Source organism: Ovis aries, chromosome 23 (assembly GCF_016772045.2).
Source record: "Ovis aries strain OAR_USU_Benz2616 breed Rambouillet chromosome 23, ARS-UI_Ramb_v3.0, whole genome shotgun sequence".
NCBI classification, from domain to species: Eukaryota; Metazoa; Chordata; class Mammalia; order Artiodactyla; family Bovidae; genus Ovis; species Ovis aries.
The window spans coordinates 33,359,038-33,384,395 of NC_056076.1; the positions used below are offsets into that span (position 1 = coordinate 33,359,038).

The 25,358-nt window shown below is 45.3% G+C and overlaps 1 protein-coding gene across 8 annotated transcripts in view; it reads left to right on the top strand.

Annotated features, from left to right (window-relative positions):
• Positions 1-25,358, top strand: part of ANKRD29 (ankyrin repeat domain 29) — a 53,594-nt gene that overhangs the window by 18,891 nt on the left and 9,345 nt on the right. For 4 of the 8 annotated variants that reach the window (XM_027960752.3, XM_042239193.2, XM_015103625.4 and 1 more), the window contains 5 exons: positions 698-814; positions 5,432-5,530; positions 9,423-9,521; positions 19,904-20,002; positions 21,144-21,239. In XM_027960752.3, coding sequence (XP_027816553.1) covers positions 698-814; positions 5,432-5,530; positions 9,423-9,521; positions 19,904-20,002; positions 21,144-21,239 — 510 coding nt within the window. The remainder of the gene's footprint in view (positions 1-697; positions 815-5,431; positions 5,531-9,422; positions 9,522-19,903; positions 20,003-21,143; positions 21,240-25,358) is intronic. The other 4 variants (XM_042239192.2, XM_042239194.2, XM_015103626.4 and 1 more) reach the window with 1 other exon arrangement.

A 25,358-nucleotide genomic window follows, 5' to 3' on the forward strand; every position in this document is an offset into this window, starting at 1 on the left:
TTCATGTTTATTAATAGGATGAGGGGGCTTCCCTGGTGGCTCAGTGGTAAAAAATCCGCTTGCTGATGCAGGAGATACAGGTTTAATCCCTGATCCGGGAAGATCTCACATACCTAGGAGCAGCTAAGCCTGTGCCCCATAACTATTGAGACTGTGCTTTAGAGCCCAGGAGCTGCAGCTACTGAATCCCACATGCCTAGAGCCCATGCTGTACTAGAGAGGCCACTGCAATGAGAAGCCCTTACATTGCGACTAGTGAGTGACCCCTGGTCGCTGAAAATAGAGAAAAGCCTGCACAGCAAGGAAACCCCAGCACAGCCAAAAATAAATAAAATTATTTAAATAAAAAAGGAGGAGGAAATTCTCTGGTGATCCAGTGGTTAGGACTGCACGCTTCTACTGCAAGGGGCATGAGTTCAATCCCTGGTCAGGGAACTAAGATCCTGCATGCTATGCAGTACAGGCGAAAAAAAAAAAAAAGAGTTTTCGCATTCTAGCCCAGTAGTCTCATCCAGACCTTGTTACATCTTAAGGTTTCGGAACCCAGCATTCTCCACACTGGTCACTTAACCTGAGCAAGGAATAGTCTGTTCAAAGGTAGTCCCTTCAGGCTAGAGTTTTATATGTAAGGTTTTGTTTTGTTTTGTTGCAATCATGTCAGTCAAATGAAATGTAACCAAATATCTTTTAAAACCAGCCCCTCTCTCTCTCTCAGTCAGGTACAACCGCCCTTTTCTTTGCTGCCCAACAAGGACATAATGACGTCGTGAGATTTCTCTTTGAATTTGGAGCATCCACTGAATTTAGGACCAAAGTAAGAGAATTTTCTTGATTTTATACCCTATTGAAGAATTTCAGCAGTTACAAGTATTCATTTCTCTTCGTTTATAGTATGAATGTTTGCTATGCTATTTACAATATTCACAAGCCTAAGAAGTTGGGTTTCACAGGGTTAAGTTGTAATGATTCAGGGGTAGTCTTAGGAATTCAATTCCAAACATGACACTTTTACCCTAGGCTAACAATTAAAGAATTTGGCAGCAGGGGGGCAGCTTACATTCTTTCTTGTGTTGGTAACTTTCTACTCTGGGACACTAAATTTTGTTATCACAGTGGATACAGTAGTGGGTGCTTTATGACTTTTCCTGTTCTCTTTTGCTTTTTTCTGCTCCAGGGTTAATCCCAGTGCTGTGATAGGAGTTATTGGAAATATTAAGCCAATCCTAGTGAATCTTGAGAGATTTCTAAGGAGGCTTTGACAGGCAGTTTACTTTCTGAGATGTCGCCACTGAGATATATAACATATGATTCCAATTCATATAGTTGGGCAAGGAATTATGGTTCTTCCTCAAAGAAGTCATTAATTCTTCACATTTGACATGTGAATAAGAAAACTGAGGCTGCAGAAGGATCAGTTTGTCTTCACAATATGATTTTTCATGATAATATTTTGTAGCAGAAGAATTTGAACTGTCACACTTTCATAACTGAAAACTTCTGTCTAGCCCAGTCATAAAACATTCTTGAAAATTTGCCCTAGTTGGAAACTTTTAGGTTTTCTTAATTCATTGTATGTGATATGTTGATATCAAGGGAGTTTCCAATGGGGTTTTTTTTCCTGTTAAAACACTATGAAGTAGATCTGAATTTCAGAAGGGGTTTCTGTCTTTTCTAAAACTTGCAGTCAGATTGTGTACATGCCCCTAGACATGCTGAGTATAATGCACAGTAATCGAGTGGAGGAGATGGAATTCCGATTGAGCTGTTTCAAATCCTGAAATATGATGCTGTGAAAGTGCTGCACTCAATATGCCAGCAAGTTTGGAAAACTCAGCAGTGCCCACAGGACTGGAAAAGGTCAGTTTTCATTCCAATTCCAAAGAAAGGCAATGCCAAAGAATGCTCAAACTACCGCACAATTGCATTCATCTCACATGCTAGTAAAGTAATGCTCAAAATTCTCCAAGCCAGGCTTCAGCAATACGTGAACTGTGAACTCCCTGACGTTCAAGCTGGTTTTAGAAAAGGCAGAGGAACCAGAGATCAAATTGCCAACATGCGCTGGATCATGGAAAAAGCAAGAGAGTTCCAGAAAAACATCTATTTCTGCTTCATTGACTATGCCAAGGCCTTTGACTGTGTGGATCACAATAAACTGTGGAAAATTCTGAAAGAGATGGGAATACAGACCACCTGACCTGCCTCTTGAGAAATCTGTATGCAGGTCAGGAAGCAACAGTTAGAACTGGACATGGAACAACAGACTGGTTCCAAATAGGAGAAGGAGTACGTCAAGGTTGTATATTGTCACCCTGCTTATTTAACTTCAATGCAGAGTACATCATGAGAAACGCTGGACTGGAAGAAACACAAGCTGGAATCAAGATTGCCAGGAAAAATATCAATAACCTCAGATATGCAGATGACACCACCCTTATGGCAGAAAGTGAAGAGGAGCTAAAAAGCCTCTTGATGAAAGTGAAAGAGGAGAGTGAAAAAGTTGGCCTAAAGCTCGACATTCAGAAAACGAAGATCATGGCATCTGGTCCCATCACTTCATGGGAAATAGATGGGGAAACAGTGGAAACAGTGTCACACTTTATTTTTTTGGGGCTCCAGAATCACTGCAGATGGTGACTACAGCCATGAAATTAAAAGACGCTTACTCCTTGGAAGAAAAGTTATGACCAACCTAGATAGCATATTCAAAAGCAGAGACATTACTTTGCCGACTAAGGTCCGTCTAGTCAAGGCTATGGTTTTTCCTGTGGTCATGTGTGGATGTGAGAGTTGGACTGTGAAGGAGGCTGAGTGCCGAAGAATTGATGCTTTTGAACTGTGGTGTTGGAGAAGACTCTTGAGAGTCCCTTGGACTGCAAGGAAATCCAACCAGTCCATTCTGAAGGAGATCAACCCTGGGATTTCTTTGGAAGGAATGATGCTAAAGCTGAAACTCCAGTACTTTGGCCACCTCATGAGAAGAGTTGACTCATTGGAAAAAACTCTGATGCTGGGAGGGATTGGGGGTAGGAGGAGAAGGGGGCGACCGAGGATAAGATGGCTGGATGGCATCACAGACTCGATGGACCTGAGTCTGAGTGAACTCCGGGAGATGGTGATCAACAGGGAGGCCTGGTGTGCTGCAACTCATGGGGTCGCAAAGAGTCGGACACGACTGAGTGACTGAACTGAATCCAAAACACATGTGTTCATACTTTTTATGTTAATTATCATTTAATTTTTAATTATAAAAGTGACACAACTAAAAATAAAATATGGAAGTTCTACAAATCTCAGGCTCAACTCTGAACTAAGTCAAATGATTGTGTGTGACCAGATGCTTCATTCTTCCTGGGTAACAAGTTAGGGCTGGCCTTTGTAATGATTGTGTGTGACCAGATGCTTCATTCTTCCTGGGTAACAAGTTAGGGCTGGCCTTTGTACATGAGCCAGACTGTGCTACCTTGGAAACCCATGGAACACAGGCCCAGCACGAGCAACTCCACGTTATTTCCATTAGAACAGCTGCAGGTGGCCAAGAGCTTTCTCTGGGAAGAAGACAGTGTTGGGAAGCTTTGGGTTTTAATACAGTCCTGTCATCCAAAATTGACTTTGTGTCAACAACTGTTCTCATTATAATTAAACTTGCGTGCGTGCTAAGTCATTTCAGTTGAGTCTGACTCTTTGGAACCCCATGGGTCAAAATTAACCAATTTCTTGATGCCCAGCCACCCCACGCCCCGACCACCTCCACTGACCTCAGCCTTCTAATCTCTCTCCTTCATTCCCTACCCTTCAAAATGCCCCTCTTTCCCACCACTCACTGAAGCCTTACTCAGCCGCGTGCATCTTCCAGCATCTTGCAGCTATAGCAGTGTTTCTCCAAGGGAGCCCTGCCCCCTGGCACCTGCACCTCACAGTCACCTCTCATAACTGGTTAAAAGCCTATATCTGGGCCTCACTCCAGATCTACTGAATCTGAGGGTGTGGCTCCAAGGGTAGGCGTTTTGAACAAACACTCTATGCCCAGATTTAGGACCCACACTGTCTTACACTTATGATTTGTATTTCAAAACCGGATTCCACATTCTTGCATTATTTATAATTAGCTCAAATGTCCAAATACCCATTCATAGGGCCAAACAAACAACACAGCAATCCTAGATGGAGAAAGAAAAAACCTCAGCCCAGCACCTGCGAAAAACCATTAAGGGCTTCAGCTGACCACAGACTCTGAGTCAGTAGTGTGGTGTGGTTGGCGTCAAAGCAAATTCTAATTTAGATGCAGAGATAAAAGCAAGAGTTGATGGAACCAAGGAATGTCCCGTCAGACCACGTCTACTTTGCAGTGCTCTGTTGAGTCCTAGCATCTGCGTTTTAAGAGGTTTGGGCAGATTGGCACATGTTCAAAGGAAAATGCAAAGTAGGAGCGTGCAAAGCATATGGAATATGCTGTAGTTATCCCTGCTCTAAGTGCATGTATATCTCGTCCAAGAAGGCAGGGGCCCAGAGAGCGACTCCCTAAATACACCTTATTCTCAGAGGCCTATAACTGGGCAGACCCACAGGAGGAAGCTAGTTACCATTCTGGTACTTCCAAGACACAACTGGTTGGTACAGTCTTTCTGTTTTTTGTTTTTTTTTTTTTTCCTTCACTGAGAGACAAAGAGATGATTCTGCATTTGACCTGAGAAATTTCTAAATTAATTATAATAACTTAGTCAAATATCTTTAATGTATCTCGAGCAAGTCACCCAAGTATACAACATAGTGATGGCCTTAAGACAAACTCTAGGGATTTCCCTGGTGGACTAGTGGCTAAGACTCCACACTCCCAATGCAGGGAATCCAGGTTCAATTTCTGGTCAGGGAACTAGATCCCACATGCTGGAACTAAAAGAGTTCTGCTGCTGCTGCTGCTAAGTGGCTTCAGTCATGTCTGACTCTGTGCGACCCCATAGATGGCAGCCCGCCAGGCTTCCCTGTCCCTGGGATTCTCCAGGCAAGAACTCTGGAGTGGGTTGCCATTTCCTTCTCCAATGCACGAAAGTGAAAAATAAAAGTGAAGTCGCTCAGTCGTGTCCGACTCTTTGAGACCCCATGGACTGTAGCCCACCAGGCTCCTCCATCCATGGGCGTTTCCAGGCAAGAGTACTGGAGTGGGGTGCCATTGCCTTCTCCGAAGAGTTCTAGTGCCACACTGAAAAGATACTGCATGCCATAACTAAGACCCAGAGCAGTCAAAACAAAACAAAAGATAAACTCTGTCACGATTATAAAGAAAAAAGTAAAAGAGATCGAAGAGGAAAAGTCAGTTTGTTATTATATATGGGAAATGCTTTTCCAAAATTCTCACCACGTGAAGAGCATATGCCTGGTAAGGTTTGTGCCTGCCCTGTTTCTAATGCATTCTTTCTTTGCGTGACCACAGGATGGAGGCACTGCCCTCCTGGCTGCCAGTCAGTATGGGCACATGCAGGTGGTGGAGACCTTGCTGAAGCACGGAGCCAACATCCACGACCAGCTCTATGTGAGTGTGTCTCAAGGGGGCTTCCAGGGGACACTTGCTCATTGCCTCAGCACATATAGCATTACAGTCTAAATTCTGATGCTGGAGGTGGCATCTGAGCTGTCAAGGAAATAAGAGAGTTAACTGGGTGAGCCTTTTCTGTGTAGAAATCACATCATCTTTATTTATCTTTGCTCTTTTAAGTCTCTCGTACATATGAAGTATTTCACATACCTACACAATTAAGATCTTCAAAAATCATGAGATAGGAGAAGGAAATGGCAACCCACTCCAGTGTTCTTGCCTGGAGAATCCCAGGGACGGCGGAGCCTGGTGTGCTGCTGTCTATGGGGTCACACAGAGTCGGACACGACTGAAGTGACTTAGCAGCAAAAACACTAGCTGAAGATTGAACGTGTCCTCAAGGAGCTTACAGTTGACTTGGGGTTTGGTGCAGTGGTAAAGAATCCGCCTGCCAATGCAGGAGATACGAGTTCAATCCCTGAGTGGGGAAAAATCCCCTAGATTAGGAAATGGCCACCCGCTCCAGTATTCTTGCCAGGAAGATTCCATGGAGAGGAAGGAGCTTGGCGGGCTACAGTGCAATGGGGTCGCAAAGAGTAGGACACGATTGAGCACGCACACTGTGTGTGTGTGTGTGTGTGTGTGTGTAGAGTACGTAACTTAAAAGGGCAGACGGGCCTCCCCCATCCACCTCTAGGGTACTGAAGGAGGAACCTGGAAGGTGGAGTGTCCCCCACCCCCACCCCAGTGAGCTTCAGGAGGTCAGGGCTTTGATTTTGTTCATTTAGTATCTGCAGCCCCTAGAACTGTACTAGCAGGAAGCGATGCCCAATAAATGTTGGATGGAAAAAAAAAAAAATCATGAGATACATATTTTATTTATAACAAGCCCAGCATATGGACTTGCTGAAAACCAAAAGAAACTCTCCTATTGTAGAGTTATTTGGGAGGAAGAACACACAAAAAAAGGAAAAATCAAGTTGTTTGGAAGAGAAGTGAGGCTGGATGGAGGAAGATCTCTGAAATACGTGCATGCCATTGACCTTGAAAGGCATCCACTGCCAGCGTGGGTCTGTTTGCATTTATTGCCAGTGTGGGTCTGTTTGTATCCACTGCCATGTGGGTCTGTTTGCAGCTAATTGGCAATTAGCGCATTACCCAAGTACTCTTAATGGTCACTGTAATTCTGTAGAATTTATGGCAAATGTTATTCTGGTTTTGGAGTAAGAAGTAAAATATGGGGAGATGAAGTGACTGGGCAGTCTCATGGTGAGGACTGCAAGAATCCCTGCTTCCATTTATCTAGGAGCTGTTTTTGAGGCTATTATACCACCAGACATGAACCCTGTGCCTAGGAGCACTAGACTTTCATAGACCTGTAATGAGATGTGTGGGTGTGAACTTTTCCATTTGAACACCCTTTCCAGAGTCTATACGGAACCTCTGACAGATCACAGGCCTCTTTGAAGTGTAGTGGAACTAGCCTTAGCCTTGGCACTTCAAAACCTGCTCCCACTCTTGGAGCCGATAGCATTCCTGGTACCATGACTGAGCTACTTGACCGTGGTCTGAAAGAGTGATTCTCAACTCTGGCTGTACAGGAGAACCACCCAGGAAGCATTGAAAAATTTCACTTTCTGGGTCTACCCAGGCTTTCCCAGTGGCTCGCTGATAAAGAATTCACCTGCAGTGCAGGAGATGAAGTAGATGCGGGTTTGATTCCTGGGCTGAGAAGATTCTCTGGAGGAAAGCATGGCAGCCCACTCCAGTATTCTTGCCTGGAGAATCCCACAGACAGAGGAGCTTGGCAGACTACAGTTCATAGGGTCGCAAAGAGTCGGACATGACTGAAGCGACCTAGTACATAGCACAGCATAGAATTTGAACTATTGGATAACATTCTTCCATAAGGCTCATTGAGGCGGCACTTAATTTTAGAAATGTAGAGTTTCTAAACTCTTCTGTGATAGGGTAACCTAAAAATTCCATGCTCCAGAACATCCATTTTATGTTTAGACTTTTACCCTTACCTGAACTGTCCAAAATAAATGTTTCCATTAACAACATTTGAAATACGGGGCCAGGGAGGTGGCATCAATGATTCCTGAAAGCTTCTAGGAACAGAACTGTGTAATGCACGATAAAAAAAAAAAATCCAATGAATGCAGGGAAGATCCATTTTGGAAAATTTGTAAGAGTTAGCACTTCTATGTCACGGAAGCCTTTCTGTGGCAACACAGTGGGGAACAGCTGAAAATTGTATCCCCGTATCAAACGTCTGCTTTAAAATCTGTCCAGGCTGATTAATTTCCTAATGATTGGGGGGCGGGGGGTGGGTGGTCTGACTGCTGACAGCCAGTGGAAAGCCAGCACCCTCTACCTGGTTGGACTTGCAAGGAAGCTGCTTTGAGCGTGTGGTTAGTGTTCCGATGGGAGGGGTGGTGATTAGCTGGGAGAACTAGTTTTCCACTGTGCATCTGAAAGTAACGAGGCTCGCCCTGTCCTGTGGGCGCTGTCTGTGTGGAGAGGGCACCTGGCAGGAGGCATACTCTGGATGGACCAATGTACTTGCTGAAATTAACCAATGGTGCATCTTCAAGAAAAAAACACCCAGGAGATGTAGACACCCAGTTAAAAAGAGAACTGAAGAAGTTGGTAACAAGCAGTTACTTTGGGTTTTCGTGCAGGACTGCTTAGTTGTATGTATAGGTATTGTTGGAGTCTGCCAGCCTGGCAGGGAGAAAGTTCATGGACATTCTTACGAGGGTGGGTGTTCTGAAAGCATCTTGTGTTTTAAAGCATAGAGAAACTGAAAGTCTGGAGAACAGATAAGGCAATACAAAAGAGAAAGCAGTAGGGAATATCTAATTAAAAGGATGGGGCTTCCCTGGTGGCGCAGTGGTAAAGAATCAGCTTGCCAATGCAGAAGACGAGGGTTTGATCCCTGGCTCGGGAAAATCCCCCGGAGAAGGAAATGGCAACCCACTTCAGTGTTCTTGCCATGATAATCCCATGGAGAGAGGAGCCTGGTCGAGTACAGTCCATGGTGTCCCAAAGAATCGGACACACCTGAGTGACTGAACAGCAACAAACAAAAATTAAAAGGATACTGTTCATACCCAATTTGTAAAAGCATGCAAAATAGATTTAGGGGATTTGGTTGTTTTTTTTGTTTTTTAGTTAACATGCGTTTGTGTGTGTGTGTGGTGTTTTTAGAGTTTTAATGTTCTTAAAAGTGTTTTTAATGTTCTGATGTGCTTTCTAGAGCACAGGCTCAATAGTTGGGGTGCACGGGCTTAGCTGCCCCAGGGTATGTGGGATCTTCCCAAATCAGGAATCAAACCTGTGTCTCCTGGGTTGGCAGGCGAATTCTTTACCACTGAGCCACCAGGGAAACCCTTTGTTTTTGTTTTGTAAATGAACAACTTAGCTCTTAGTGACAGAAGGATTGCAATGGAAAATTCTATTAAGTGTGTATTTTTTTTTATCCTAAATAAAATAGAGTGGACTCTGAGATCACGCAACAAAAGCAGAAGACAGCTAATGAGAAAGTTGTGTGGACAGAGAAAAATGATGACTCTTTGGAAAACCAGAGTTGTGCAACTAGATATATCATAAGCTCTATGACCAAGATTTTATAGCGTGAACAGTCATTGCATATGTTGTAACTCATCCTTATACAGCTGTCTGTTTTAAACTTTACCTTTCCACCTGACTTAGTGTGATGTTTTAGAACTAGTCTTCAAAGAATAAAATACCATGCATATTAAAAAGGGGGAAGGGAGCGGTGGAAGTGGAAACTTGTATTAAACAGAGGTATCAGTATTATAAGACTGAATTTCTTTTAAAATAAATAATTTATTAACACTTTACATTTGCTAACTTTCAGGATGGAGCCACTGCACTCTTCCTAGCAGCCCAAGGGGGTTACTTGGATGTGATTCGATTATTGTTGTCTTCAGGCGCAAAGGTCAACCAGCCGAGGCAGGTAATGTTTGCGCGTGCGCATGCGTGTGAGGCAGTGGGCAGGGTGGGCTTGCAGTCCTGCAGTAGCACCTGCCTAAGATAGCCAGTCAGATCTGGGTCTCTGAAGCCTTTTTGCGTCTGGATGAAAGTTCATCCTTGATCAAGCTTTCTCCTGTTCTTTGCTTTGGGCTCACCTGAAAGCCTGTGAAATCAGACTGACATCACCACTCAGTATGTTTGGTGTCTGAGGTCAAGTACATACTCTGCCACCTCCTGATCAAGTAAATGATGTCAGTGCACTGAGGTCAGGAGAGTAGGCTAGACTGGGACATAGGTAAATTGAGGCGGGTCAGGTAGACTTGCCCTTGCTCAGCCCCTCTGCTGATATGCTGACTTCTCTCTTCCCCACCACTTCTTGTGCTGAGCCAAAGGTGTTCTTAGTGGGTTCTGTAGTTTCGTCTCTCAGATTACGGCACTGTTGACACTTCATTTACCAAAAGCCAAGATGTCATCTGGAGAATCAATTAACTGATACTTAAAGAAAGGACCACAAGGTAACTAAGCCAGGGCTTCCCCTGGCGGCTCAGCGGTAAAGAATCTGCCTATAGTGCAGGAGACACAGGTTCGATCCCTAGGTGGGGAAGATCCCCTGGAGGAGGGCATGGTAATCCACTCCAGTACTCTCACTTGGAGAATCCCCACAGACAGGAGCCTGGTGGGCTACAGTCCATAGGGTCACAGGGTCGGACATGGCTGAAGTGACTTAGCACGCATGCATGCATGAGGTCACGTTTATAAATGGTTAAGAACCATCCAAATGGAAGGCTTTATGACTAGCCTCTCTTCTATCAGAACTGTTTCTTCACTAATTCATTTGTTTTTAATGAAACATTTCAGATTAAGGTAACCTTACTTTTAAAGGTAGTTTTCTAGGGAAAAGGGCAAGCTGCTAACTTGCCAGAATATTACACATAGGCAGATTTCCACTGTGATGTGGCCCTATTATGGGAAGGCCTGTTTGCTCATCAGTGAGTAGCCATGGGAACCTTGGGGCTTCCCTGGTGGTTCAATGGTAAAGAAACTGCCTGCCAATGCAGGAGACATGGGTTCGATCCCTAGATAGGGAAGATTCCCTGGAGAAGGAAATGGCAACCCACTCCAGTGTTCTTGCCCGGAGAATCCCATGGACAGAGGAGCCTGGTAAGTTACAGTCCATGGGGTCACAGAGAGTCGGACCCAACTTAGTGGCTAAACACCACCAGCAACAAATGTAAAATGAGCTGCGTGATGATATGAAAACCAGGAAGTTACAGAGTAGCCCAGCAGTGCCATGGTAACCACAACACACCGCTGCTGTTTTTCATTCCTCAGGAATGAGGAGAACCTGGGCGAAGTGCGTGACCCAGCCTGGGAATGGGAGGACCCCACCCTTGGGTCAAGGGTCAAGTGACATGCCTTCCCAACGACTACATCTAATGCATCTGTTTGGAATTGTGAGCATCCGGCTCTGAAAAGATTGTTATTTAGGGAGAGGTGTTTTATAAAATAAGAATCACCATGGCGGTGGGGGGCCTGTGGGAAGCGATGAAATTTTTCCTTTCTATAGAGTGCAGTAACCCCCTTGTACCCTCAGACCGAAATCTTTTTATTGCCTTCCCACAAGCTTATAGTTAAAGGTTATCTACCCAGGTCAGACTAGTCCAAATTCTGTCTTCTCTGAAAGAGTAAACTCTGCATATTTAATTCCATTTCAAGAAACAAGAAGTGTCAGAAATACAGAAAAAATACTGTCAACCTCAGCTGACTTTGACGAAAGTTATAAAGAGGTTAGGGCTTCCCAGGGGGCTCAGATGGTAAAGAATCCACCTGCAGTGCAGGAGATGCAGGTTCAGTCCCTGGGTCGGGAAGATCCCTGGGAAAAGGGAATTGCCATTCCCAGGATTCCTGCCTGGGAAATACCATGGACAGAGGAGCCCGGCAGGCTACAGTCCATGGGGCTGCTAAGAGTCGGACTAACGCTTTCACTTCACTTTCATGAAGAAGTTTAAAAATATCTGATTGAAAGTTTCCATTAAAATGGCCTGCACATGGTAGACATTTACACAGGTAGGACATTTGGAAGCCAATATTTTATTCTGAAATCTCAACTGACACATTGAATCATTGTCTGAATATTCTTGAGTTTACAAAATAAGGGCAAGGATATTTGCCTAGTTTAATTTCTTAAAATTTTTAGGTAAATCTGATTTCTGATTTTTGTTTCACCATCCCATGGAGTCCTGACATTGTATGATAAACTCTGCCAGGATGTGAACAGAGCTGCACTGAAATTATTCAGCTAATATTTGATCTGAGCTGCAGGGAATCCAAATGGTAGTAGGCAAGACTTTTCTTTGTAATTCTATCACTGAAGAACTCACTGAAAATCCTTTTAGTACTCTTAGAACTCTTGTGAGAGCTGCTGCTGCTGCTGCTGCTAAGTCGCTTCAGTCGTGTCCCACTCTGTGTGACCCCAGAGATAGCAGCCCACCAGGCTCCCCTGTCCCTGGGATTCTCGAGGCAAGGAGTCATTAATCATAAAGCAAGTCATAGGCAGGTTCGGGAAAGACTAAATTCTTTTCTTCTGTCTTTTTTTTTTTTAATTTTTTTTATCCCTAGAAAGAGCTTGAAAAACTCCCCTTTTAAGTTGTCCTAAATAAAGAGGTCAAGAGTCACCGACATATGTGAACTCCACTGTCATTTAAAACCTCATTTTCAGTTCTGTCTATGTGTCCTCACCAAGCAGAGTTGATTTGACGCAGACATTTTTAATCAGTAGCTGAGATGGCTAATTAGTGTGTTTTTCCACCAACAAAGAGTTTCTCAGGTGGTGCCAGCAGTAAAGAACTCGCCTGCCAATGCAAGAAACATGAGTTCCATCCCTGGGTCTGGACGATCCCCTGGAGAAGAGAATAGCTACCCACTCCAGTATTCTTGCCTGGAAAATTCCATGGACAGAGGAGCCTGGCAGGCTGCACAACATGGGGTTTCAAAGAGTCAGACACGACTGAAATGATTTAGCACGCCTACCAATATACTTTTCCCATCTCAATTCACACAGCCTATTAAAATGATGCTTTTATGGAGTGGCGAAGGTCGGGCTCTATACGTGGAGATGAGGTTGGCCTGTCATCAGCTCATCTCTATCTAGTTCTCTTAATGTGCTAATCAGCATTTCTTTGAAGCCTGACCAAAAGATCATCTCATAAAGTGCCTTTCCTAATAGAAGCCTTGGTTTGGACTTGTATCCATCCAATCCAAGAGAGATGCTGGGACCCAGATTGGATTGGACCCAGATCCTTTCTCCTGGGTTGTAAGCTTGGAGGGTGACCCCGAGGTGGGCACTGGGCAACGTGGAGTCATCAGATGGGTATGGTGTCCTGAGGGCTCTGAGGTGGGAGCCGACAGCAATAGGGAGACCCACCTGCTTGCATGTCCTCTGTTCTCAGAAAAGCTGTGTTAACCACCAGAGGACAGCCTATGGCGTGGACAGAGTTCCCACGAGGCCTGGAAGGCAGTGCATGGTGATCAGTGACTGGGAACTGGAACCAGGCTCTGATGTAGGGCCCAGGCTCCTGGGCAGGACACCAGTCCCAGGAGCATTCTAGGAGCCAGACCCAGACCCCAGGGCTGGGACCAGGGGTGGGGAAAATGAGCAGCTTGGTGGTTATGGGAATCTGGACAAGAAAATGAAACATAGTTTCAGTTTTGCTTAGTAACTGTGTGACCTCCAGCAAATTTGCTTACTCTCCCTGAATCTCATTTTTTAAAACTGGAAAATCATGATCATAATGGTATCTTCCCTTTGGAAGTACTGTGAGCATTAAAAAATATAATCCCTGCAAAACTTCCTGCAGTGGCCAGTATATACCAAGGGCTTAGTGAATGTTAGGTTTTGCTGTTTTCATTCCTAGTCCATCCAGGCCTTCCTGCCTCCCTGGAACAGAAAACCCATCAGAAATCAAGGCTGTTCTTTTTCTCTCGTAAGCCAAGCAGTGTCTGTCATCTCAAAGTCCTTTCTTGCCTCTCTCTCTCGCTCCCCACTCCTTTTTATTTTGATCGGCTTCCTCTGTCCACTTATTTTGTATGTGGTCCCCAAGTTTCCAGGTCAGATTCCCAAACTCTTGGGGTAGCCATGTCATTGAAGCTCATCCCTGCTCCCTAGGCCGTGGCTGGCCTGCCCATCCTTGGTCTGATCACCTGTGGCTGGGAGAATGGGTCACAGTGTGGACAGTGCAAGTATCAGGTAACACGGTCTCTAGACTCGCTTGCTGGACCAGGGACACAGGATAGAAGGACACAGTACTGAGAAATGGCTCCAGGTCAGCGCTCCAGGGCTGGTAGCAAAGTTGTCTCCATATTGAACCCCCCTGTGTTACTGATAAGGTAATCTCTTGCATGTGTGCATGCTAAGTCGCTTAGTCGTGTCCGACTCTTTGCTATCCTATGGACTAGAGCCCGCCAGGCTCTTCTGTCCACGGGATTCTCCAGGCAAGAATACTGGAGTGGGTTGCCCTGCCCTCCTCCAGGGGATCTTTGGGACCCAGGGATCGAACTAGTGTCTCTTACATCTCCTGCATTGGCAGGCGGGTACTTTACCACTAGCGCCACCTGGGAACCCCTGCTGCTGCTGCTGCTAAGTCGCTTCAGTTGTGTCCGGCTCTGTGCGACCCCATAGACAGCAGCCCACTGGGCTCCCCCATCCCTGGGATTCTCCAGGCAAGAACACTGGAGTGGGTTGCCATTTCCTTCTCCAATGCATGAAAGTGAAAAGTGAAAGTGAAGTTGCTCAGTCGAGTCCGACTCCCAGCGACCCCATGGACTGCAGCCCACCAGGCTCCTCCATCCATTGGATTTTCCAGGCAAGAGCACTGGGGTGGGGTGCCATTGCCTTCCCCGTGGGAAGCCCTAATCTCCCCCCAATTTAGATCAGAATTGGTCTTTAGCACTTTGTCTGTCTGGAGCCTGTGCGTAAAGTAGCCTAAGTGTAGGTGCTAGAAAGCGATAGAAGCAAAAGAGCTGCTGCTGCTGCCGCGAAGTCGCTTCAGTCATGTCCGACTCTGTACAACCCCATAGATGGCAGCCCACCAGGCTCCCCCATCCCTGGGATTCTCCAGGCAAGAACACTGGAGTGGGTTGCCATTTCCTTCTCCAATGCATGAAAGTGAAAAGTGAAAGTGAAGTTGCTCAGTCATGTCCGACTCTTAGCGACCCCATGGACTGCAGCCCACCAGGCTCCTCCATCCATGGGATTCTCCAGGCAAGAGTACTGGAGTGGGTTGCCATTGCCTTCTCCAAAGCAAAGAGCTAGTGCCGCTTCATATACTTACTGCCATGTCTTCCTAGGTGGCTCACTGGTAAAGGATCCACCTGGCAGTGCAAGAAGTGCAGGTTTGATTCCTGAGTTGGGAAGATCCCCTGGAGGAGGGCATGGCAACCCACTCCGGTATTCTTGCCGGGAAAATCCCATGGACAGAGGAGTCTGGCAGGCTACAGTCCATGGGGTTACAAATAACTGGGCACAGCTGAGCACACGTGAATGCACATGGGAGAGAATGGCTTTCATTCTTTTTTCTAAATCATCTTTAGGAGCCTAAACAGACCGAATAAAATTTAGTCTCTAATACAAGTCATGTCATCTACCCCCATCTCATGCTGAGACCTCTGTATAAAAATAGAGGATACTTGAAAATATTATCTGAACTGGAATGAGGGAATGGCAGAGCTGGAAGGAACTGCAAAAGTCCCCTAGTTAACCATACATCGGGTATAGAAGCTGTTTGGTGATCAGCCACTGTCAAACCCCTCCAGGCATGGGGATCTCATTACTACTTCATCAGCTTATTTAATCTTTAACCAGCCCACCTTATCATTCCTTTTTTGCACTGAGCCAGTGGTATCACTTGGTATGCAAAATAAGTCTAAACTGTTCTCTACTTGACATGCACAAATAGTAAATGACAGCTGTCATGATCCCCCTGAATCCCATCTTCAAGCTAAATGTTCTTTTTCTTTTTCTACCTGCTGGTGAAGTTGTAACTTCTACTTCATGAAGGTTTCTTTGATTTAATATACTTTGACTGTATGTTTTTGTCAAGAAGTAAGTTAAAACTTATATAAATATTTTCAGATGTTTTTCCTACTCCTTTTCTCCGGAAAACTCTATAAAAAAGCACTAAACTGACCTGATTGCCATCAGTTTTATTACATTCATTGTCACAATGAAGATTCTAATGGAAGGAAAATATATGAAAAAGCAAAGATTGTGGTGTAGAGAAGAGGAAAACCTGTCCTCTTCACAGACTAGATAATCAGCTGATAAATAATTGAATCACATTCAGCTTCCTGGGTTCAAAAATCAGCTTTGGTGGTAACATAAGTGGGAAGGAAATCCAAAAAAGGGCATATATGTATGATATAGCTGATTCACTTTGCTGTAGAGTAGAAACTAATACAACATTCTAAAGCAACTAATACTTCAATAAAAATTAATTTTAAAAAAAAGCCAAAAGTAAAAATCAGCTCTGGAGAGGTGAGCACCAGTAAGGAAATACATAGCTTTCTCCCAAATCTCCTTTTCTCAATCAGTCCTACCTGCTCAGTCAGTTTTCACTTAGGGTAACTAGGAGAATCAGCTTAAAGTACATGGAAAGCTATGTAAACAAAAGTTCAAATTAACTTACTATTTTTCATGATAAATAATATTCAGGTCTGGTTACCATTTTCTAAGCATCTGTTGGCCACTCCTTGTGCTGAGCACATTTCTGTATGCTTTCTCCTTCCCAAATATCTCTGAAGCTAATGCTTTTGCAGAAGGCTGAGGAGGCTCAGAGGAGTTTGTCCAAGTTCTCTCAACCAGCAAGTGGTGACTTCTTTTTCCACCTACCATGACTACTGCAATTAAGGTGACAACATTTGAGTGTTAGCATCACTGTTACGATGTTAATAGTTGTTGCTAATAAAGCACCTCTCAGCACTTTTCCACATATTAGTATCAATTAATGTGTGTATGCTAAGTTGCTTCAGTTGAGTCCGACTCTTTGTGACCCTATGAACTATAGTCCACTGTGCTCCTCTCTGTCCATGGGATTCTCCAGGCAAGAATACCGGAGTAGGTTGCCATGCCCTCCTCCAGGAGGGGATCTTCCAGACCCAGGGAATGAACTTGGGTCTCCTGCATTGCAGGCTGATTCTTTACTTTCTGAGCCACGAGGGAAGCCCCATGTTATTAACAGAGTTTAACTAAAAACAACTAAGCCCTTGAAAAGTTTAGTTGGGAACTAACGGAACAGCGCGCTGGCTTTCTTTCCTAGCCTGCCCTCTGGTGGCCATAACGGCAAAGAGCAGATGAACCCAGAGCTGGCTGCCTTAGCACCTGGGGAAATCTTTGGTGGAGCCCAGACTGTCCTGTCTCCTGGGGCCCCACCCATATCCCCTGAGCTGTAGCCAACTGACTTTCCCACCCAGCCTGAGCCAGCCACGCCTATCCACGCCACTGTGACTGTAAATGTTCTTCCTTCTACGTAGAAGACCATTTTCCCTCTTTCCCCCCAGGCAAAATTCTAGTCTTCTCTGGAGACCCAGCTCATACCACCCCATCTGAGAAGCTGACCCTGTCTCCCCCATACAGTAAGAGGGTCCCTCTCCAGGTTCATCCTGGGCATTTTGTCTGTACTTTATTGTGGCCCTGCAATCGTACTGATATTTCCAGGTCTCTTCTCCACTAGGCTGCATTCCTTTGAGAACTGAGACCAGATCTTGTTTTTAGTACTCCTCCCAAGACTTAGAAGATGCTTAATAACTGTTGGGTGTTTGAATGAGCAAACAAAAGATTGGTTGAATCCTGAATTGGGAGAATCAAATTAAAAACGAGTGCAGAAGTGCTTGGTAAACTTAAAGTACAGATGAAGGTATTATTTATATTGCTAATGATAAAGAATATACAGTGATGTCTCTGATGGTCCAATGGTTAGAACTTTGCCTTCCAATACAGGGGGTGTGGGTTCAATCCCTGGTTGGGAAGCTAAGATTCCATAGCCTCATGGTCAAAAAACCAAAACATAAAGCAGAAACAATATTGTAACAAATTCAATAAAGACTTTAAAAGTGGTGGTGGTTTAGTGGCTTTAGTCGCTAAGTCATGTCCTACTCTTACAACCCCATGGACTATAGCCCGCCATGGGATTTTCCTGGAGTGCATTGCCATTTCCTTCTCCAGGGGATCTTCCCAACCGAGGGATCGAACCCAAGTCTCACATTGCAGGCAGATTCTTTACCCACTGAGCCACTAGGGAAAGCCCGTGGTCCATATTAAAAAAAAAAAAAATCTTAAGAAAAAAGAATATTCAGATTCAGGGATATGGCTAAGAGGCCCTTGTAGAGCATAAAGTAGGTCAGGGTGTCTCCAGCCTTCTTCCATCCTTTGTTCTAGCACCTCTTCCCTGTATCTCCCCCAAGACAGTGGTGTCAGTGTCCTCTGACCCCCCTCAGCACTACCAGATCCTTCTAGGCTCCTGGTTTGCCATCACCCACCACCCTGCTTAAAGACCTTGGTCCTCTGTCCATTTCAGGACAGCAGTGGACAGTGACCCTGTGGCTGCTGCAGGCGGTACCCTGGAGCTGAAATGATATCCTCCAACAGAAAGTGAAACTCTATACTCTATACCTGATTCATCTTGCTCTTCAGCCCACAGCCCCAATGATGAGTAATTTAGTCTGATGTGACTAAAGCCATCTCTTTGGGTTCCATTACCTTAATTACATCTGAGGTTAAGGTTGGTCAGTTCCGGGTTCTCCCTCCTTCTGCCCATCTCTCCAAGTGACCCAGGCTCTCAGAGGTCAGAGTATCACTGTGGTGTTGGGGTGGGGGTGAAGATACTCTTGTCTGCTTCCTCTTGTCCAGCTCCCTAGCCTCCAAGCTTCTTGTGCTGGTCCCCTGAAGGGGCAACTGGTCTACCAGACACAGGTCCTGCCATCACCTATGCTCTTGACATTCTGTAGCCTTGTCTCCCCGACCCAGACTCACTCCAGGCTGCTGTTCAGCCAGCACTTCTGATGTCCCGCAGGCAGCCTGGGACTCCTGGGTGGGTGTGACCAGGGGTATTGGGGGCCATGTCCAGCATTGATCCAGACAGCTCCCATAACCATTTCTCTTCTACCCGTGAGGCACCAGCCAAGTGCAGAGCTCCTCTAAGGGGCCTGCAGTGTTCCTGGGTTTCATCTCAAGAACAGGAGAAAGTCCTTTCCCATCTGGAATTCGCCATAACTGATCTGAGTGTTTCTGGCACCCGAACTTACCAACAGAGACTCAACCCAGAGCTGGTGGAAAACACAGACACTCGTGACCCCGCCTCCCCACTCCCTCTCTAGTGAGTCCTTCCTGGCACTAGCAGAGTTTTCTAGTTTGCTTTCTGACCAGCAGGAACCACCCTCCTTCCTGTCAAATCCTTCGCTGTCTCTGATGTTTGACTTTTCCTTCTCTGGAGCAACACACCTCAGTTTCATGACCCCAGTGTTCACAGGGAAAAAAGAATTACAGGGAAAATAACACTCAGGAAGTGTTACCCAAACCATCGCTCGGCTGTAGCTGGGCAGTGTTGCAGCAACCCCCAGAAGACACAGCATCACATCCTGCATAAAATTATAGTCCCTGGAAACCACGAGGTGATGGTGGGGCATTCCAAATACAGAAAAAGAGTGGGAGCAATGACTTTAGCTTTCTGACACTCAGACAGGCCTCAGAGGAAACCACCACCTCTTCTGTGAGAATGAGGGGCCGTCACGAAACACAGTGTGTGTGTGAACCCGCCAGTAAAGCAAAGAGGTAGAGTTCGGGGGAAATAAGGACAGGCTGGCTTCGCCTTCGGCTTCCCAGGTGGCTCAGTGGTAGAGCACCCACCTGCCAGGATGCAGGGAGCCACAGGAGACGCGGGTTCGATCCCTGGGTCAGGAAGATCCCCTGGAGGAGGGCATGGCAACCCACACCAGTATTCTTGCCTGGAGAATCCCTTGGACAGAGGAGCCTGGTGGGCTACAGTCCACAGAGTCGCAAAGAGTTGGACGGGACTGAAGCGACTTAGCACAGCATGCATAGTTTCTCTTCCCCGGGGCTATCAAATTTGGTTCTGCCTGGTGTAAATGCAACTCGGCCGCTTCCCACGCGTCTTCCCTGGAGCCCTGCACACCCTTGACTTTTGAGAAGCCAGAATCTGAATGTTGGCAATTTCCCAAGTGGTCCAGGCACTGCCAAATGCCAGTCTCGGTAGGTGGATAGAATTGCCCTCGTTGTGTGTGGTCGGGAGCCCTGCCCGGCCCCTAATCACTTTCCGCATCCACCCCGCCCCGCCCCGTGTCCTCTCCCCGCAGGACGGGACAGCACCGCTGTGGATCGCCTCGCAGATGGGCCACAGCGAGGTGGTGCGGGTGATGTTGCTGCGCGGGGCCGAGCGCGATGCCGCCCGCCACGTAAGTGCGGGGACCACCACGCGGGAGGGTGGGGAGGCCTCCCATCGAAGTGTTGACCCCCGAGCCCAGACGTGCGGAGAATAAAGACGCAGCTTCATTTTGTCTCTAATTCACCAGGGTTTCCTCCCAACCTCCTCCTGCTCTTTAGCAGAAAACCCAGGGAAAGGTTTGAATTCATTGAAACCTAACAATTGCTGCTCGGTCTCTAAGGGGAAAATGTTAAATTCCTCGAGAATATTCCTCCAACCGGAGGTAGCCTCTGGATGACCCGCGGGGATGGAGGTAGGAGTCTCGGACCTCGGCGGCCCTTGGGGATGTGTCTCCGTTGGCTGCTGATCCGCCTGGCGCTGCGCCTCCTGCTGGCCTCTGGGCCGCAGTGCAGCTAGCTCGCGGGGGGTCTGTGGTTTGGGGTCCCCGCAGTGCCCAGGCTCCCCAGGCTGTAGAGAGCTGCACCACAAGGGTGATTTCCTTCCTGTAGAAGTCTGTGAGCAAGATCGTCCAAATACAGCAATTGATGTGTTCCAGCAGGAGAAAGGGGGAATTGGAAAATCTCTTCTCAGGCCAGAAAAGGACGACAGAAACGGAATATTAATTTTTGAACTTGTCTCTGCATTCTTTCCTGCAGATTTCAGTCTACCACCTTCCTGTTCTCCCCACAACACCCATGCACCCAGGGCAGACTAGGGCAAGAGTATGTGCATGGAAAAGCACATTTAAAATTTCAAAACTGTAGATACAGTTCAACAGTCAAAAAATTTTTAATTTAAAAACTTTCAAAAAGCAGTTCAACAATTCATTTCTAAGTTATGAACTGAAGTGAGTGCCTCTTTAGTCCATCTATGTTCTAAAAATATCCTCCTGAAATTCCCCAATATTCAAGGAAGACCTTGAATTCCTAAACGGCAGGGTTCTAAGATAACAGAATAAGTCACGTATTTTGTCTGGTATTCTTTCATGCAGAGTTAACTGTTTAATATGCTCTAAAATGATTTTAGTTTAAAAGACATGGCAGCCCTGTGCTTTAGTTTACATATTTTGCCTGTTTCTGACAAGCATGTTCCCAGTTCTCAACAAACATTCCATTCTTAGCCAACACACACATATGTTAATAATGAACTTTTCTTTTCCTTTCTCTGTAAAGGATGGTACAACAGCTTTATTGAAAGCAGCCAACAAAGGGTATAATGATGTTATAAAGGAGCTGCTGAAATTCTCACCCACCCTTGGTATTTTGAAGGTAAGACCTGCAGAGAAATTTTACCAAATTGCAAAAGAGAGGGGTTAGAAATTTGAGAAGTCCGCACTGGGGAATGCAGTGGAATCCAGGTACCATTTCCTTGGTTAGTTGTATTCTTGAGAGAACATACCTACAGTTTCTTAATTTTGGAGATTCCTGGGCACTGGTAGAAATGGAAAGGTAATAAAAAGGGTGAACCAGAGTAACCTAGTTTCCTAGGGGGAAGCAAATCAGACAATAATAATGAAATGCTAAATCAGAGAGTCAACCATATTAATATTAATATATCATTGGAAGATTGGTGAAGTCCTTCACAAGTCATGACATGATTTGTGTCTCAGAAAACGTGAAGGACGGGTACATTCTTTCTCTTCATTACCTGGTGAAAGAACCGCACTGTTAGCTTAGGTCAAATGGAATAAGCTTCAAACACCTGGACACCTCCGAGACTGTTGTCATCCTGGAGGGCTGGGTCTTCCAGGAAACAGAGCCCTCAAAATCCTTTATTAAGTTGTAATCATTTTGAGTTAAAATATTCCTAAACTGGAGGATCTACCAGAGACTGGCAGTCTTTTTCAATAAAGGACCAGGTGGCAAATATGTTAGGCTTTGTGGGCTGTATAGTCTGTGTTGGAACAGCTTCACTCAGCGGTTGTACAGAGCAAGCAACCATAGAAAATAAAACAACAACAAAAAGTGTTGCTGCATCTTACCAGACTTCACTGGGGGATATTCTATTTCCTTTTTTTAATTCCTTACTTAGGCTTTTTATTTTTGGCTGCGCCGGGTCTTTGTTGCTGTGTGTGGTGTTTCTCTAGTTGTGGTCCACAGGCTGTTGCTTGCAGCGGCTTCTCTTGTTGGGAGCACGGGCTCCAGGCGCCTGGGCTCAGTCGTTTGGGCTCCTGGGCTCCAGAGCGCAGGCTCAGTAGTTCTGGTGCACAGGCTTAGTTGCTCTGCAGCAGGTAGAATCTTCCCAGACCAGGGATTGAACCCGTGTCCCCTGCATTGGCTGGAGGATTCTTAACCACTAGACCACCAGGGAAATCCTGTGTTTCTGAACTTTCATATTTTCACATATCACAAGATAGTCTTCTTTTTAACATTTTTAAAATTCTGAGCTAATCAGGATGTAGAAAAACAGGTGGGTGGGGTAGGGGGCTGCGCCAGAGGCGGTGAAAGAGGCTAGATTTGGCCTGAGTGCCGTCGTTTGGTGATTCCTGGTATATACACTCCTGTTTTGTTAGAGAGATGACACCAGAACCTGTTGTAAACTTGGGACAGTCGTTTAGCACTCTGGGGATTTATTGATGTATCTGAAGTACTTGCCCTTAGATGACCCCAGAGGCTTTTTGGATGCCTTGTATCTGACCTTTACATGTTCAGGCTCCAAGGCTGATGTCAGCTGATACAGAGCTCCTGTTTTCAGTCCTGGCCTCTCTCACCCCAATGAGTTAATTGACCTCCCTGAGCTTGGAAGTCAAAAAACTATACTTTGTAAAAACTGTTTGGAAAGTGAGAATAAACAGTCTGTGAAAGTGAATTATCTGTGAATAAAAGAAACGAGCTTCAGAAATGGACTTTGCAATATCTAGTCTTGTTTCAGACAACTCTTTCTTTAGCTTTTACATTTTTATGGTTAGCCATGGTGCACTTAGGCAACACTGATAGATTGGTTAAGATTTAAGTAAATGTCATGTTATCAGATTAGCATATCGCCATGCATGGTAAACATGGTAAAGCAGACATGGAAAACTGCTGCCTTGCTGAAATTTTTCTCTGGGTATGATATTTATTTAACTTGTCTACAAAATCAGAAGGTTTTATATGTACATATACAGTAATAATAAAATGCACTGGTCATAGCAAACACCCTCTTCCAACAACACAAGAGAAGACTCTACACATGGACATCACCAGATGGTCAACACCGAAATCAGATTGATTATATTCTTTGCAGCCAAAGATGGAGAAGCTCTATACAGTCAACAAAAACAAGACTAGGAGCTGACTGTGGCTCAGATTATGAACTCCTTATTGCCAAATTCAGACTTAAATTGAAGAAAGTAGGGAAAACCACTAGACCATTCAGGTATGACCTAAATCAAATCCCTTATGATTATACAGTAGAAGTGAGAAATAGATTTAAGGGCCTAGATCTGATAGATAGAGTGCCTGATGAACTATGGATGGAGGTTCGTGACATTGTACAGGACGCAGGGATCGACCATCCCCATCGAAAAGAAATGCAAACAAGCAAAATGGCTGTCTGGGGAGGCCTTACAAATAGCTGTGAAAAGAAGAGAGGCGAAAAGCAAAGGAGAAAAGGAAAGATATAAGCATCTGAATGCAGAGTTCCAAAGAATAGCAAGAAGAGATAAAAAAGCCTTCTTCAGCGATCAGTGCAAAGAAATAGAGGAAAAGAACAGAATGGGAAAGACTAGAGATCTCTTCAAGAAAATGAGAGATACCAAGGGAACATTTCATGCAAAGATGGGCTCGATAAAGGACAGAAATCGTATGGACCTAACAGAAGCAGAAGATATTAAGAAGAGGTGGCAAGAATACACGGAAGAACTGTACAAAAAAGATCTTCATGACCCAGATAATCATGATGATGTGATCACTAATCTAGAGCCAGATATCTTGGAATGTGAAGTCAAATGGGCCTTAGAAAGCATCACTACGAACAAAGCTAGTGGAGGTGATGGCATTCCAGTTGAGCTATTTCAAATCCTGAAAGATGATGCTGTGAAAGTGCTGCACTCAATATGCCAGCAAATTTGAAAAACTCAGCAGTGGCCATGGGACTGGAAAAGGTCAGTTTTCATTCCAATTCCAAAGAAAGGCAATTCCAAAGAATGCTCAAACTACCGCACAATTGCACTCATCTCACATGCTAGTAATGCTCAAAATTCTCCAAGCCAGGCTTCAGCAATACGTGAATCGTGAACTCCCTGACGTTCAAGCTGGTTTTAGAAAAGGCAGAGGAACCAGAGATCAAATTGCCAACATCCGCTGGATCATGGAAAAGCAAGAGAGTTCCAGAAAAATATCTATTTCTGCTTTATTGACTATGCCAAAGCCTTTGACTGTGTGGATCACAATAAACTGTGGAAAATTCTGAAAGAGATGGGAATACCAGACCACCTGACCTGCCTCTTGAGAAATCTGTATGCAGGTCAGGAAGCAACAGTTAGAACTGGACATGGAACAACAGACTGGTTCCAAATAGGAAAAGGAGTATGTCAAGGCTGTATATTGTCACCCTGCTTATTTAACTTCAATGCAGAGTACATCATGAGAAACGTCAGACTGGAAGAAACACAAGCTGGAATCAAGATTGCCGGGAGAAATATCAATAACCTCAGATATGCAGATGACACCACCCTTATGGCAGAAAGTGAAGAGGAGCTAAAAAGCCTCTTGATGAAAGTGAAAGAGGAGAGTGAAAAAGTTGGCTTAAAGCTCAACATTCAGAAAACGAAGATCATGGCATCCGGTCCCATCACTTCATGGGAAATAGATGGGGAAACAGTGGAAACAGTGTCAGACTTTATATTTTGGGGCTCCAAAATCACTGCAGATGGTGACTGCAGCCATGAAATTAAAAGACACTTACTCCTTGGAAGAAAAGTTATGACCAACCTAGATAGTATATTCAAAAGCAGACATTACTTTGCCGACTAAAGTCCGTCTAGTCAAGGCTATGGTTTTTCCTGTGGTCATGTATGGATGTGAGAGTTGGACTGTGAAGAAGGCTGAGTGCCGAAGAATTGATGCTTTTGAACTGTGGTGTTGGAGAAGACTCTTGAGAGTCCCTTGGACTGCAAAGAGATCTATCCAGTCCATTCTGAAGGAGATCAACCCTGGGATTTCTTTGGAAGGAATGATGCTAAAGCTGAAGCTCCAGTACTTTGGCCACCCCATGAGCAGAGTTGACTCACTGGAAAAGACTCTGATGCTGGGAGGGACTGGGGGCAGGAGGAGAAGGGGACAACCCAGGATGAGATGGCTGGATGGCTGGATAAACATGAGTCTGAGTGAACTCCGGGAGATGGTAATGGACAGGGAGGCCTGGCATGCTGCGATTCATGGGGTTGCAAAGAGTCGGACACGCCT